The sequence below is a fragment of the Bipolaris zeicola genome (assembly GCF_000523435.1).
Source record: "Bipolaris zeicola 26-R-13 unplaced genomic scaffold scaffold_144, whole genome shotgun sequence".
Taxonomy (NCBI): domain Eukaryota; kingdom Fungi; phylum Ascomycota; class Dothideomycetes; order Pleosporales; family Pleosporaceae; genus Bipolaris; species Bipolaris zeicola.
In genome coordinates this window covers 1-15,524 of record NW_006912193.1, presented here as the reverse complement: position 1 = coordinate 15,524, position 15,524 = coordinate 1, and the positions used below count along the sequence as shown (strand labels likewise).

General features: G+C 51.3%; 5 protein-coding genes across 5 annotated transcripts; 4 read left to right on the top strand and 1 right to left on the bottom strand.

The window, feature by feature from the left end:
* Positions 1-289: 289 nt before the first annotated feature.
* Positions 290-1,559, top strand: COCCADRAFT_102555 (uncharacterized protein; the record flags this gene model as incomplete). Its single annotated transcript, XM_007716552.1, has 5 exons — positions 290-336; positions 410-443; positions 503-863; positions 1,161-1,322; positions 1,381-1,559. 5 exons carry the CDS (start codon positions 290-292, stop codon positions 1,557-1,559), a joined length of 783 nt encoding a protein of 260 aa, XP_007714742.1.
* A 1,821-nt stretch (positions 1,560-3,380) lies between these two features.
* On the top strand, positions 3,381-4,919 carry COCCADRAFT_7070 (uncharacterized protein; the record flags this gene model as incomplete). Its single annotated transcript, XM_007716539.1, has 1 exon — positions 3,381-4,919. The coding sequence occupies one exon, from the start codon at positions 3,381-3,383 to the stop codon at positions 4,917-4,919; it is 1,539 nt and encodes a 512-aa protein (XP_007714729.1).
* A 938-nt stretch (positions 4,920-5,857) lies between these two features.
* Positions 5,858-7,568, bottom strand: COCCADRAFT_28228 (uncharacterized protein; the record flags this gene model as incomplete). The annotated part of the gene is made up of 3 exons (XM_007716547.1): positions 5,858-6,634; positions 6,689-7,420; positions 7,473-7,568. The coding sequence occupies 3 exons, from the start codon at positions 7,566-7,568 to the stop codon at positions 5,858-5,860; spliced, it is 1,605 nt and encodes a 534-aa protein (XP_007714737.1).
* A 603-nt stretch (positions 7,569-8,171) lies between these two features.
* On the top strand, positions 8,172-10,585 carry COCCADRAFT_38876 (uncharacterized protein; the record flags this gene model as incomplete). The annotated part of the gene is made up of 2 exons (XM_007716551.1): positions 8,172-8,488; positions 8,554-10,585. 2 exons carry the CDS (start codon positions 8,172-8,174, stop codon positions 10,583-10,585), a joined length of 2,349 nt encoding a protein of 782 aa, XP_007714741.1.
* Positions 10,586-11,729: 1,144 nt separating this feature from the next.
* COCCADRAFT_102510 (uncharacterized protein) lies at positions 11,730-14,902 on the top strand (the record flags this gene model as incomplete). The annotated part of the gene is made up of 2 exons (XM_007716550.1): positions 11,730-12,528; positions 12,576-14,902. 2 exons carry the CDS (start codon positions 11,730-11,732, stop codon positions 14,900-14,902), a joined length of 3,126 nt encoding a protein of 1,041 aa, XP_007714740.1.
* Positions 14,903-15,524: the final 622 nt, after the last annotated feature.

Below are 15,524 nucleotides of genomic sequence, written 5' to 3'. Positions count from 1 at the left end.
AGAGAGATACCGGGAACAGACAGCTCAGAATCGCAGGGCCTAGCGCTCGTTTTCTTTGCGGAGGAGGAATTGGTGATGAGCGTTGCTCGTGGTGGATGGGACACCTTTCCACAAGGGCAAAGCGCGCGGACCCTGGTCGTCCCGCCGGAGCCTCAGCGGGCGGCGGAGTAGCTCTCGACTCTCGACCTTCGTTTCTGGGCCGAACGACAACCATCGACTTTGAACATCGCCCCTCCACCCTCCCTTCAACGTTCGCCCATCCCGCGCAATTCGCCTGTTCCCGCCAACCATGGGGCAGCCCGTAGTCCAGACGATCCATAGGGATCCCGCCCTGTTGTATGTTGTTCACGACCTGTGGTGGATGATGCATTGATGCGACGAAAGACGGCTGCTAATATTTCTACTATAGTTGGTGGATTCTACTCCCCATCACCGTCGTCATGGTACAGATCCATTTTCAACAATTTTCCATGATGCACCACAGTCTGACGCCCATCTCAAGGTCCTTACCGGTATCCTCCGCCACTACGCCATGACGCTGCTGCAATCCACGCCTAAGAAGCAAGACCTTCCCAAGATCCGCCAGCAGCGCTCGCTCGTCCGCGGCGTCAATCTGCGCACAAACGCGCACGTCATCTCGCCCGCCTCATTTGCGGCGCGCAAGGCATACATGGTACAGGCGTTCCAGGAGGGAAAGTTCCTCGCGGAGCCTGAGATGAGGGGGAAGCCTAGACCGAATCCCATGAGTGATCCTGCGGCAATGGAAGGCATGATGGGCATGATGAAGGGCCAGATGACGATGATGATTCCGCAGACGCTGATTATGGGCTGGATCAATGCCTTTTTTTCGGGCTTCGTTATTAGTAAGTGCTGATTTCCTTTGCTGAGGCGCCGGGTTGTGGAGAAATCAATGGCTTCTCGTATTCCAGAGCTTGCATCTCCAGGCCCTTGGGTCTGGGGTATTTTCAGCTGGCACCTCGGATCTATTGCTCTAGAATGTTTTAAGCTATGCCGACTTCCGCTCGGCTCGGCTCCTGTATACATGGGAAAGCGAGCGGTTGTTGATTTTGCGCTCTCGAGTCATGGCTTCGCATCGAATTGCTGCATCTCCCGTGCTGGAAAAGCAATATGGATATATGCTAACCGGCGCTACTCCACAGTGAAATTACCTTTCCCGTTGACGCCACAATTCAAGTCGATGCTCCAGTCTGGAGTCGGTACTCGTGACCTCGACGTTAGATGGGTGTCGAGTTTGTCCTGGTACTTCCTGACATTGTTCGGCCTGCAACCCGTCTATAACTTTATCCTGGGAAGCAACAATGGTACGTGTTCAGTAGACATTCGCCTGACTACTAGTTCAAGCTGACAGTGGGCCCTCAGCTGCCAACCAGGTTTCACAACAGATGGCCATGGCGAATCCAGGCGCGGGTGGTATGATGGGTCCCGAGCAAGACCCTGACAAGCTCTTCCTCAATGAAGCCGAGAATCTGGAGGTGCTGGAGCACCGATGGATATTGGAGGGAATCGAAGACCGACTGGTTGCCAAACTTGGAGCGTGATGTCGCTACATTGTGCTAGGTACTAGTAGCTGTCACTTAGCCCTGTAGTCAAGTGGCGTCCTTAAGTATCGAGGACTGGCCTAGAAAAATGATTTATCCAGCGACAACCATACCTTGTTTGGATTCCTGGCCGAAGAGGAGTGATTCCATGAGTGCCGTACATGATGTTCCAGTCGCACAACTTTGGGGGCAGTGGTGCCGTGGCTTGCGGACCAACATGGACGCCTACGGGACCAAATGCCAACCAAGGCATCTTGTGCGAGGGGACTAATCACAACAGCTTGAAACTTTCTCGACTTATGCACTGCGTCGCCTGATAATCTCCTGACAAATAGAAGAAACTCCTGATTGACGATAACCGCGTTCAGTGTGTCCACATGTCGACGCAGGGGTAACAGATGGTCCTCCAGGCGCGTTGTCCTCGACCTGAGAGGCGCATTGACCCGCAAGCGAGTCCTCCAGAGCCCATGTTGCCTGGCCGCCACTCGTCGGTCACCATCACAGCATGCCATGCTCCGCCCCCAATTGCGCCTTCGCCAACGCACCATACTGCCTAGTTTGTCAGGCAACTCCATCAAGTCGTACGGAATACACAAATGTTGAGACAGCCTAGGCGTACTCTTGTTACCTTCACCATACGGTATACACGGCCAACGTCACAGACGGATCCATCCTAAACAAGCCACGGGAAACACTGTCCGGGAAACCATGCTCTATCCTATCTCCATGTCCAAATAGAGTCGTCTTCGGCGAGACGCGCCCCTCATTCTGATGAGCTGTGCTGCGGTGAGCTCCAATCAAACATGCCACCCCTCCACCCTCTGATCCTCCACACTCCACCCACAATGGCAATGGCGCTTCCTCTTCGTCGGGTTCTTTGCTCCCCATCAGCCATCGCTTGTGCGATATAGGCCTCGGAACAATCGCATCCTTGGTGCCGGTCACCCGGGCGAGCAGCCCGGCAGCGACTGGCCACGAACCCTTATGTGCGGCCTCCCAAGTGAGATGTCGGTACTGTCGTGTAGGTGGTTCGTCCTCCGAATGCGCGTCGTCCGTTTACTTGTTCGTTTTTTGGCCCCCAACGGTCAAACTGGTGGGCCTGCGGGTTGACATCTTGAACGTGCGCATGGCCCGTACCCTCTTTCCGACACCTTCTGCAAGCTACGCTGTCCGCGGAACAGCTCATTGACTCAGGTTGGCTTCGTCGTATCGCCATACGGCAGCGATCGACCTAGACTAACGAGATTGCTTTTTTGATTTGCAGCTCCACCCTGGGGCTTACACTCTATGCGCCCGTGACGGCAGACGGCAGGAGCCAGAGCCCTGTAAAATAGGTGGTGGCTGACAGCTGGTCAGGGGGCCCGGTCCACCGGTGAAGCTGAAGCGCGCAAGATGAACACACGCCAAGGCAACTCTACTTTTATTGGTGGCTGTGATGCGGCTCTGCGAGGACTCTATGGCATAAAACACTGTGGACCATGAGAGCCTGAGGGTGGAGGTACACCATAGTACCGGAATTCGAGGGCAGTGCAACCCAATAGCAAACTACTCTGGTTTGCTGCCTTGGATCTCCACCACCTTCCTGATACTTGCTCCGCCTCTTTTGGTTTTGCTATCTTTTATCTGGTCCCCTTATATTCTTGCGGTTTGACTTGCAGACTGTGCCATCGCAGAGAAAGTGATATCTTGAACTAGGGCATCTCTGGATACGGTTAGAGTAAGCTAGCAATGTCGAGCAATATCAGAAATGTTTATTCTAACATTTTCACTCAGTCCAACTATTTTTCAACCCTACATTCAGATTTTGTCCCAATGTTCACCATGGACACCCGCCAATTTGGAGACTTGTCGCAAACACACATGGAGGAGTCTCGCTTTACCTGGAACACAAACCACGACAGCTACATGTACCCATACAAGCAGCATGTAGTAAATTATCCCTCGGAAGAAAACATCTGTTTCGATGACTTTGGCGAAGGCAGCATCAGCGTTCCACCTATGCAGCGCTTCATGGACGACATGTACCCCTTCAGCAGCGGCATGTTAGAGGCAAACATGCCCCTATACAACCAGTACACAGCACATCTAGAGCACCAATGGCACCCATCGGACAGCCTTCGACATCCTTCCCCTGACTGCACATCCTCTGGCAACACCAGTCAGAATACTCAGGACGAGCTGCGGTCTCCGTACATGTACCATGCTACTCCATGCACTGGTCCTATGGAATACCCTCAGACCTCGTTCCCCTGTTTATCGATCGAGCAATTTCATAATGCTCCTTACCAGGTCGACGTTCCGCCGTTTCCAGGTAACTGTACCCTTCGTCAACTCGAATACACCCCCGTGACGGAGGCAGTTGCAGAGGAAGTCGAAGATGGTAATGTCAAACAAGAGGCCGTCCCTAACCACCAGCAAGGAACTGTCAAGACAGAAGATACAACAGAGTACACAGCCTATGCAGACTCGGCAATTGGCCTATCCACACGAGACGCTCAATCAGTTGAACCAGTCGAACCAATCGATTTCCCTGAAGAGTCCATTTCAGATTCCGAGTATAGTCCGACGTCTAGTCGGTCTAATAAGAGGAAAAGGTCGACAGTGTCGAGCAATAGCTCTAGTCGTACATCAAAGCGTCGCGCACACACTCGCAAGGACTCACAAGCGTCAAGCCCTACGACTTCGATCAAATCCGAGAAGAAACAACGCCGGACCTCAAAAGCCTCCCAGAGTCCTATCGACCTGAGCACCCACCCTGACTATCGCCGCCCCTTCCCTTGCCCATTCGCTGTATACGGCTGCAAATCCGACTTCGTCTCCAAGAACGAGTGGAAGAGGCACGTCAGTACCCAACACATTAAGCTTGGCTACTGGCGCTGCGATCTCTGCCCGCCGTCGGTAGACCCAGACGACGACGCTCTATACCACAACGACTTCAACCGCAAAGACCTCTTCACCCAGCACCTTCGCCGCATGCACGCCGCCCCCAAAGACAAGTCTCCCCAATCTACCAAGGAGTACCCTGTCACCGAAGCCAACCTCTCCGAGCACCAGAACCGCTGCAACCGCTGGCTACGCGACCCGCCTCAGCATTCCAGCTGCCTCTTTTGCAACTGCGAATTCGAAGGTGCAAACTCTTGGGATGAGCGCATCGAGCATATCGGACGCCATCTTGAGAAGGATCATGCGAGTCGAGCTGATATGCTTGATTGCGCTATGTGGTATAAGGATACGAGACTTGAGTCTTATTTGCTCGATGAGGGTCTCATTGTACGAAATGGAAGTGGTTGGAGCATTGGTGATGGTAACCCCTGCAGGGTTGCTATTGTAGAAAGTGATGTGGAGTCTGAGGAGGAGTGAAGGGAATAGCCAAATAGTTTTTTGTTTTGTTTGTATCGCAGCTCATTGCGAGCGACGTTTGTTTTGAGGATTTTGTTTGGAAAGACATGATGCTGGTGCACGGTCATTATAGCTGGATACCCCCTCTCCCTTTTTTCTGGTTTTTTTTCTCTTCTATTTCCAACCCCGAGATTAGATCGCGTTGTCGAATTTGATAGTATATCTCATCATCATCACCCGAATATATGATTCTCCTACAGAGTTTTGGATTTTGCATATCTTGACGCGCGGTTGAAACAACAATGTACCATTCCTCCAGCTCCCAGCCCCCAACATACCAAATCATCCTAACAGCCCACACGAAATAGTCCCCCGTATCATCGTACCTTCGTCCAGAATCCGTAATCCCACACCCGCCTATCTCCCTACCCACGCCCGACCCCACCTCCACTATCTGCCCCCCATCCCTCCTTCCCCCCTTCGTTCACCGACCACGCACTAACCCACCGTGGCTGAGCAAAGACAGCCCCACCCGCATATACGAGTTCCAACCTGCACACTTACACATGCGTCCCTGTACGGTTTAGTCTTGTTTCGCGTGCAAAAAGTGTGTAGTCCTTCGTTGCTGCGCCTCTGTGCGCCCCGCTTTTGGTCTTTCGGGCGCGGACTTTGGGTGTGGTTGGGGTGTGAGTCAAAGGAGGGGAGGGAGAGGGGAGGTAGGATTGAATTGAGAAGGATGGGTGGGAGAGGGGGGGGTGTTTGGGTGTTGTTGGTTGTGTTGGAGACGCTGAATATGTGGAGTGGGAAACTTGCAGTCTTGGTGAAGCTGGAAAAAGTATGTACCCTACTTTACCAGGGGCGTCTGAGAATTTGCTGAAAGCAAATGCAAAAGTATTTAATCATTAATCCGTAAAAAAGGCTACATAATGGTTACAAGCAGTGAAGCAGAATCTAGTACATCACAACTCATCCTTGTATTCCTCCTCACTCCCCTCTTGGACGTCTTCTTCATCTTCCTGCTGAGTATCCTTCTTTCGTTCCTTCTCTCTTCCCATACCCGCAGTCTCCTCGTCTCCATCCTTGCTCGAGTCCTTCTTTTTCTTCTTCTTTTTCTCGCCGACGTCATCCTCAGTATCAATAATGCCTCTTAGTTCCCTGCCTTGACGCGTAGTTGCAAGCACCAGTTTCCATCCCTTCTTCCCTGCCTTCTTCTTCAGGGTGTTCTTGAACGTCTCTACATCTTTGAGATTGCCTATGTCGTGTTTCTTCATCTCTTCTTTGGTCATTTGCTTTCCGTCGCTGCTGGCTACAACAATGAAAGATTCCTTGCCACCACCCACAACGAGCGACTTCTCGATGACTTTGCCCTCGCTACCGACAAGCTTCTTTGCGCCGACTTCGATACCACCAATGATAGGTCCGCGCTTTGTCGAGCCTTCAAGGCCAGTTGTAATGTCACGGAGCGGGTTCGTATTGGCATCATCAGCAGCTTTTTGGGCGGCTATGAGCCGCTCAGCTGCAGCCAACTTGGTGGATTCTTGCACGGCAATCCAGGACTCCACTTCTGACTCTGCTATGACGGGCTCGCAGATGATGGGGTGAGCAAGTTTCTCCTGTGGTGGTGTGAATGCAACGTCGTGGCAAAGACGGGGTGTGTCGACGATCATCAGGTACGAGCATGTGCTCGTTTCCTTGACCATGGAAATGCGGTCAGCCGACTGCGGATTGCAGTGGAACTAGATGTTGCATCAGTATGACAAGGCATAATGCAATCGCGTCGGAGTACACACCTGAACATCGATTTTGCGTGGTTTACCGGTCAGATCGCACTCGGTGCCGTCGGATAACCGTTGGACCATGTACCTGCTCGAGCCTTTTGTCTCCAGCCTGGGCAACTCTAAGCCCTTTGCTTCGGCATCCCCCTCATCCTCATCACCCTCGTCGTCAAAGCCCTCCTTGCTGCCTTGCTCATTGCCGAGCGTCTTGCGTGCATTCGCTTTCTTGCTCTTCTCTTCTGTAGGAAATCTTCCAAGCACAAAGCTGTGTACGCTCTCGTCTTCTACTGGCGGGTATATGGGAACTCCGCGACCCGGTGGAAGTTGATGGAATTGTTTGACCTCGCCCTTGTAGCAAAACCTATAACTCCACCAGCCGCTCAGATAGTATATGCAGTTGTCTCGCATGCCCTCAAGCAGCTCCCATCCACGGTCCGTTGCGCGTACAAGCTCCTTCTCTTCCTCTGCTTTTGCATCCTCCGCAGAGGTTGTGTCATTCTGGGCGACTTCTTCAGGTATTATAGGTATGCTGCACAAGTATCGTTGTCCGTGTAATACTACTGGTTCGTAGGTATGTTCCAGCGCATCGTCTATGGGTGTTGTGTCCGCAACCGGCTTATCGCGCTTGGAGAGTTCCTGTGTTTCTTGTGATCCTGGTGTCGCTGAGCTCGAGCTGGGTGATCCGCTTGCAAGAAGGGAAGTCGCTTCATTCTCGGTGATAAATGTGTCTGGCCATAAAACCTCATACTCGGGGCATGTTAGCGTGTAGTTCTATGATGTCGGTCATAGTGCGTCATACCTGGGGAAAAGCGAGTAAGTCATCAAAAACACTGAACGCATGTTGGCTCGCGAGCGCGATGCGCAACACGGCCGGAAGCGCCCATAGACCTCTCATGTTTGTAGTTGCCGGGAGCGCCGAGGGGCGTCAAGTCAATTGAGGGCACACTACGTGGAGCTGGTTGCGGACTTCTTGTAGTCTGGTTGGAGCCAGATGTCACTTCCGTCGAGCTATGCCGCATCGGGTAAGACCCATGAGAGATGGGCAGTTCGCACATGTTTCGAGTATGTTTCCACCTTTCCCCACACCCATACATGGATTTCGATGATGTCGCTCTCCCTTATTGAAAAACAAGTATGACAAATGCCTCCATATAATCGTGTTTGATGGCTTCCACTTGGGAGATTTGAATGGGTGAGGATTCTCCACCGACCTGTCCTATTAATGGGATAGTGAATTTGGACCACCACATCAGTGGTAGAATACACTGATATTCGCACTTGAAAGCACCATATCTGCTTCTATTAGCGTGTCTCGCAAGGCGAGGGTTGTTCTGTCGTTTATTGGTTGATGATAGACCTGACATGACGCGGGGTAGGAGCAGTACATATACGTACACAGGGCCCGCCATTCAGCTAGCCTCTCGAGCACCATGCCAAACTATACGCCCAGTCCTATGGTAGGCCTCGTACCATTATAACTCAATGTGGATAGAGAAGCATGTTCCTCTCACCTTCAAGTGCGCTGAGAGTGCCAACAAAACCGACATATCCTGGTGATCCGCTTCGAGCAGGCGAGATCAGAGTATTGTGGCTGCAGCCTGGCAGATGGGCCGACCCCATCGTTTGCGAACTTTCCAACGCCAAGATCGAATTCGCGCGATACCGAGCACTATCCTATGTATGGGGCTCACAGTTGCACCAGCGATCCGTCCGACTTAATGGCCGTAGCTATCCTGTGACCTTGAACCTGGAGAGTGCGTTGAGACACCTACGAGCAAAGTACAACAGAGTATTAGTCCTTTGGGTTGATGCGTTGTGAGTACCGTTGATCCTCATGTTTCTACAGTTCAGGTCTAACCCTGTCGTGCCTTTTGTTCCAGATGTATTGACCAGGCGAATGGCGAAGAAAGGACTCACCAGGTCCAACTCATGGGACACATTTATGCAAGTTGTCAAGAATGTCTTGTATACCTGGGACAGAGCCTTGATAGCACTGTTGGAGCATTGACTGAGCCAACATCTATTCTAGACTTTGGGAAATATCGCACGCATGCCCATGCTCAAACCACCTTGAAGCCAAGTGACAAACCAGGACTATACGACGTGTTTGAGTTCTTCTTCAAGTTGAGCGAGTCCAGCCACTTGCATGAAATATTGCCCGCTCATGGTGGGCAGGAAGAAGCAGGCACGAGTTCCGAGGGTCACAAGAGCTACAAGAACAGTATGCATTTTTTCGAGGCACTGCGAATGTTCATGCATGCTCCATTTACGCCCTGGTGGTCCAGAATATGGGTAATACAAGAGGTGGCACTTCCTCCCCAAGTTGTTATTCTGTACGGTACAATCTCTGCGCCATGGATAATGTTCGCTCGGGCTGCAAAGGAGTACAGAGTTCACAGTAGTTCGTGCTGCCGTGAGTTTCTCCAAAAATTGCCTCGAGACGAAGAAGCTGTCGTGCGCAACAGTCTCGAGACCATGTCAAAGATAGAGGATCTTCGACGGCGTTACCATACTGATCAGTCAGAAACGGCTTACTTGAGCTTGTTGGACTTACTAAGGCTATTCCGAGATAGGAAGGCATCTGACCCCAAAGACAAGGTGTTCGCTCTCCTTAGCATGGCAGAAGTTGTGCCTGGTAGAGAACCCTTGACACCAGATTACTCACTGAGCGAAAAAGAAGTCTATCGCCAAGCAACGCTGGAATCAATATACTCGACCAAATCGCTTTCAGTATTTAGTACGGAACTGGGAAGAAAGTTCAGAAGTGACTTGCCATCGTGGGTTCCGGATTGGGGTGCGCCGGGAAGTCATACATATCATTTGCGAGCAAAAGCGATAAAATACTACAAGGCATGCGAAAGGGAAGCCACACCGGATTCAATAATACCGACGAGAAGCTTCAAATACATTTTTCGAGACTCATCTATGCCATTTATGGGAAGTCTTGAAGAATTGAAACTCAGCTTACAAGGCATGAGAATTATGCGAGTGGAGGAGGTGGGCGAGATCATGTGGGGAGACGACCCTGCTAGCAGCCGGCACACGCTCTTACAATGGTGTCATATGTGGCTGCGATATGCGAAACCGTTCGGGGAGGAGAGGCTTTCGCTGCATACTGAGAGTATGCAGCCATCACAGAGAGTTCCCCTGTTCAAGTTCTGGAGGACCATGTGCGCCGATGTAATCCACGAACACGCAACCACAGGGAGCACACGGAGAGTACTGCCGGAAGACATGTCCACTTTTGAAACATGGATGAGATATTCGAACATGTCACCTTTCAGCAGTGCAGAAAACAGAGAGAAAGCTGGGGTTTGGTCTAGCAAAGCGGAGCTGTGGAGTCTTTTCCTCTTCGTATGGCCGACAGCACCGGACAAGGGCTTGTCAGATGCACCAGACATCGTGTATATTCCCATGCACTTGGAGGACCGCAACCTTGTGTACAGTCTACTGCTTGACTTAATGCAAACCTCCGGACTGAAGATGTCAGTCCTTAAGGGGATGATTGGGGAAGGTGGCGTATGGAAAATGATTTACCAAGATTTGGTCTTACAACTCACAACCGCTTACGGAACTAGTGTAGGCTTGTATGCGGACAGAGAAAAGAGTCAGATTCCTAGTATAGAGCGGTCGGTGAGCATCGCGACATTGTCGCGACGGCTGATCTGCAGTGATGGGCTGATCGGGCTGGGCCCAGCGGACATGGCTGTTGGAGACCAACTATTCCTTCTGCCTGGAGGAAAGACACCATTCGTCTTACGTCCACTGGGCCATGGCGTGTTTGATGTGGGTAGGGAGGAGACAGTGTATAGGCCTAAGTACGAGATCATCGGCGACTGTTACTTGGATGGGTGGATGGATGGAGGCGCAAAGGTCGACTCACGAAAGTGGGTCGACATTGTGATTGAGTGAACTGCTGTCAAATGATTGAGCCAAGGAGACTTTTGAATAGCAACAGGCCGTCATGCTTAGTATATACAAGGCCTGAAATGTCATCGAGGAGGGGGTTGTATAGTGAGCAGCTAGATGACGTCAATAGACGCGTAAGTTGCTCTTTACGCGGTGACGCGAAAACACGTGACTGAACTCATGAGGCGAAATCAGACAGCGGATTGCTGCCTTGCGCAGGGGGCGACCCACCTTTCCCGGAAGACAGCCAATGACGGGACGCGCGCGGGCCGCTCCCAAAGTCTCACAAGCCGCGCGACAGGTCCAAAGTTACTTTCATTCCCTTTTGACGTGTCGAGTCTTCGTCTGCTTTGGTTTTGTTGCTAGCAAGGTGTGTATCGGCCTCAATTGCAATCGCGCCAAGGACTAGTCTGCGAGGCACTTTCACGCTGACCCTCTGTCATAGAGCCTGTTCCTAGGGCAACCCTCCGCCGCATTCCACCCCACCCCATCCTATTCCAATCGTTCCACTCCTTGCCTTGTTCCAGAAGGCAAACGTCCGCCTCGCCGTGTCGACGTATGCGAACCGTATCTGCCGTCCCTGCTTTTGCTGTTTGACTGCTGCCTACCAATACTCAACCCGTCAGTGCGTACTCCATTTCGCTCTTCGGCGTCGCATCGATTCCAGGACGCGAATGAGATATTCACCGCGACAGTATAAGGAGGCACACATTTGAATTCTTGAAAAAGTGCTGGCCTGAGCAAAGTCTCTGCCTAGTGCACTACAGAACGACTGGCTATAGCAGAGCACGCAAAAGAAACGTCAAGGAGCGGACTTGTCGCAGCTTGATTCTCATGACTCACTGCTACGTCCCATTGACTTGGAGCACGTAAAGAAACTATCGCGCAATTTCGAGGGCTAGATTCAAGCCGCCCTGCGTTGTGACCCAAGGTCGCTTTCCGTCTGCTTCATTCACCCTCTACGTGCACGGCCCCATATCGTGCCTACGTTGCCCAAGTGATCGCCTGCTTTGCTTTCAGCGCAAGCGACAGTCCCCGCTAGACTCCCATTGCGCGATACCCCGCAACGCGCTATCTGCCCTCCACAGATACATAAATTGCCCTCTCAACCCCTCCGTTTGCTCTACGGACATTATTCTGAGCCACAATGGAGAATGAGCCTTCCCAGCCCACTCAACCCTCCACACAGCAAGTGCTGGACCCTCGTCGCTTAGGTAGGAACAACTCGGGCTTGAACGACTGTGACATCTCAGATGTCCTCGTCATTCTTCATCCAGCTACACCGACTGCCATAAAGATTGTCGAGCATGCGGCACAGCACAGGCCCGAGCATGTACTGTTCCGGAATTCTGTCGACTCCATGGGCGAATCAATTAGTGATGCTGAGGAGCAAGAAACTTTCATAATAAACCCTCATCCAGACCAATCTGGACGCAGTTCTCGTGCCGGGGCCGACCTTGCCCTTCGCCTCTCGTCCGCAAACAAGTTGAAGTTCAAGCAGCTTGGCTTCATATTCGGGCGCAACCATCAGAGCGCCGACATCATCTTTGGCCAGGATTCTGGAAAGAGGATCAGCAACCAGCACTTCCGAATCTACATCAACATGGACGGTCTGCTTATGCTCGAAGACATGTCCACAAACGGCACTATTGTTGATGAAGCCCTTCTCAAGTGCAAAGACGCACGCTTTAGCAAGATCCGAATGCTGAGCTCCGGCTCCATCATCTGCATACAGAACTCCAATGATGCGGAGATGATCAAGTTCATCGTCCGCATTCCTTCACGAGTGTCTCATCTGGAGCGCTTCCGGGAAAACCTCCGTAACTTCATTACAGAATGTACGCCTGACTTTGGTGAGGAAAAGAGCAAAGTTGTGCAACGAGTGGCGAAACAGTATGGTGGGCCTTCCATGAAATGGGATGGCGGGAAATACTACAACATCATCGGTGTGTGTCATCGGTTCCCAAGTCTGACCTATACTAACCCCAGGCAGGCCAAATTGGCAAAGGTGCTTTTGCTACCGTCTATCAGCTCGCAGTGAAGATGACTGGTAAACTGCTAGCCGCAAAAGAACTCGAGAAGCGGCGGTTCATGAAGAACGGCATGCTTGATAAGAAGATCGACAACGAAATGAAGATCATGCAACATCTTCGGCACCCTAATATTGTAGAGTTTGTCGAATACTACGACCAAGGCGACTATTTGTATATCATCATGGAGTATGTCCGACAAGGTGACCTACAAGGCTACCTCAATCAGCATGGCTCGATAAAGGAGGAGACTGCCAGGAGCATGGCTCAACAGATTCTGAATGCCCTGAGCTATCTGCACCGAGCTAAGATCACTCACCGTGACATCAAGCCTGATAACATTCTCATCGCCGATCTTGATCCTTTCACCGTCAAGCTTTCGGACTTTGGCTTGTCAAAAGTCGTCAAGCACGAGGAAACATTTCTCAAGACCTTTTGCGGTACTTTGTTGTACTGCGCTCCAGAGGTTTTTCCTGATTTCAACGGCCAGTCAAAGGGCACCAAACGCCGGCGTGGAGCCAAGGTGTACCATTCCTATAGTTCCTCGGTCGACATATGGTCCTTTGGAGGTGTCCTCTGGTATGCACTCTGCGGCGAGCCACCATTTAAGGGCATTGCCGACGCCACCGGTGAGGCCATGTACAATAACATTATGGGCACCCCACTCGATCCAACGCCACTCCGTAAAGCAGGTGTTTCTGCAGCCTGCATCGACCTCTTAACGCAAATGCTTCGAACAGATCCTTCCGAACGGCCGACTGATCGTGATTGCCTGAACCATCCATGGCTCAAGGACGGCGCCATAATCCCTGCTGATCCCGCCTTGCAGTCCATCATCGAAGAGGAGGAAGAGGAACAGGGAGAAGAAGCTGAGCAACAATTGTCGCAACTCAGTCTTCAAGAAGAAGAGATTCCAGAGTCGGAAGACGAATCTGATGTTCTCTACGATGACCAACTCATGGGTTTTGTCACAGAGCGACAGCCAAAGCGAGTCCGTGCCGACCCTCTATACCCCCGCCATCAGATCAGGGATCGCGACGAATCTAGTATGGAGCCTTCTTTTGCTTCATCTCATTTAGTCCCTGAGGGTGAGAGTTTTCAGGTTATGCCGACACCCAGGCGGCCTCTCTTTGGTGAAATTGGACAGTCTGCTTTAGAAAGCTCAGGAGTACTAAGTGCGCACGCCAACGATGCTCTATCACGCGAGGAATCTATTCAGCTTGCGCAGAATGACGGCGCTGCAGAGTCGAGCCATACTGAAGATGGCTCAGACTATGAAGGACCTTTCACCGCACCCGCACGTCTAGATCGTGGTGTGTCGTCTTCTAGTCTATTGGGCACCGAATCTTTAGTAAGAGATCTTAACATGACATCGCCTCATTCTCCTGTCTCCCGAACGCAAAGTCCCGCCATGCCGGCAACACCCAAAACACCAGAAGTCGTTCAGCACAGCTCTCTGGACCAGTCATCTAAAGAATTCAGTCAAGTGAGTGAGCCGACTCCAAGAGCACGGCCATCCGGGATGAACCGTCTGATTGAGCTACCGGTTACTGCATCCTACTACTACGACCCAAGGGATCCAAATACACACAATCTGGAATACGCTTCTAAGATAAGCGGGCATGACTTTTCATCCATCAATCAGGATGCCGCAATTGAGACATCTGCATACCCAGATACAGTAGGGGTGTCACGGACAAGCGAAACATCAGCAGCGTCAAGTGCTGCTGCAGCTCCTTCTCCTGCTGCTGAGATACCGTCTGTCCCCGCTGAGCTGGATTTCCGCCCACCTCCAAGGCGACTGGGCAAGCTTGTTGCAACGCCAGATTCGTTTGCTCCCAACCTCACACTGAACATCACTCAAAGTAAGACTTCGTGGGGTCGTCTTGCAAACAACACTATTGTATATGAGCATAGTCGCGACACGCGTGTCCCAAAGACTGCATTCATCATCTTCTTCTATTCGCCCAGTGGTCAGTCCCAGGGGACTGTTGACGATCTCTCCCAGCAAGGCAAAGATTGGACTAGTTTGCAGGACCTGCACGTCGGCATTTGGACATGCGCTACGCACGGCATCTCTATCAATGGCAAGCATCTCAAACAGCAAGACGAAAAGAAGCGTGCGTTGTTTGGTCATTTGCACACTGGCGATATTGTGCAGGTCTACCACGACTCGCGCGGAACCGAGTGCCTCAAGTTCCAATGCGAATTCTATCTTGGTTCTGGCAAGGATCCACGACCGCCGGGCAAGAGCTTCAGTACACTCATTGGGAACAGGCTTTCGCAATAAGTCGGTATTTAGTGTTGCTTGATCTCCACTTCCATATCAGGGGATCCCATTGTATTTTGTTTCTTTCTATTGGCTTCTACATGACCGTATTACCGCCGGTGTTTGGCAATCTCTTGTACTACCATTTTTTCCCTTCATCACCATTATCATCACTTTCACATCCCTTTTTTCTTTTCTTACAATAGCAGCATTACATTGTCTAAAGAGTGGGTACAGTTCCCTAGACTGGAAATGCCATGGAGACGGGAACAATTGTCGTTTCTTTTGGCATCGAGGGAAAGATTACGGGTCTGGTGGGTTATATCACGGGGGGTACTTTCTTACATGATTTAGATGTGTTGGTTTCAGAGCGCCATTGAAGATGCGGTGATTTGGTACCAACGTAGTTTAGTACTAAAATGGCACAAAATGAACGAATATATTTCAAACTTGTTGGAGCACCATGCTGTGAGGGTCGTCCGGCAAACTGATGTCTTTTTGGAGATTCTAACAGGCTCGATACATCAACACCAACTTCGAGTTTTTCTAGAATAGGTGTATTTTAGCTCTATATATACAAACAAACCACGAGAAATCGATTGCAACTACTTTCAAAACGTGCAACCCACGCGCTGTGCTGCTA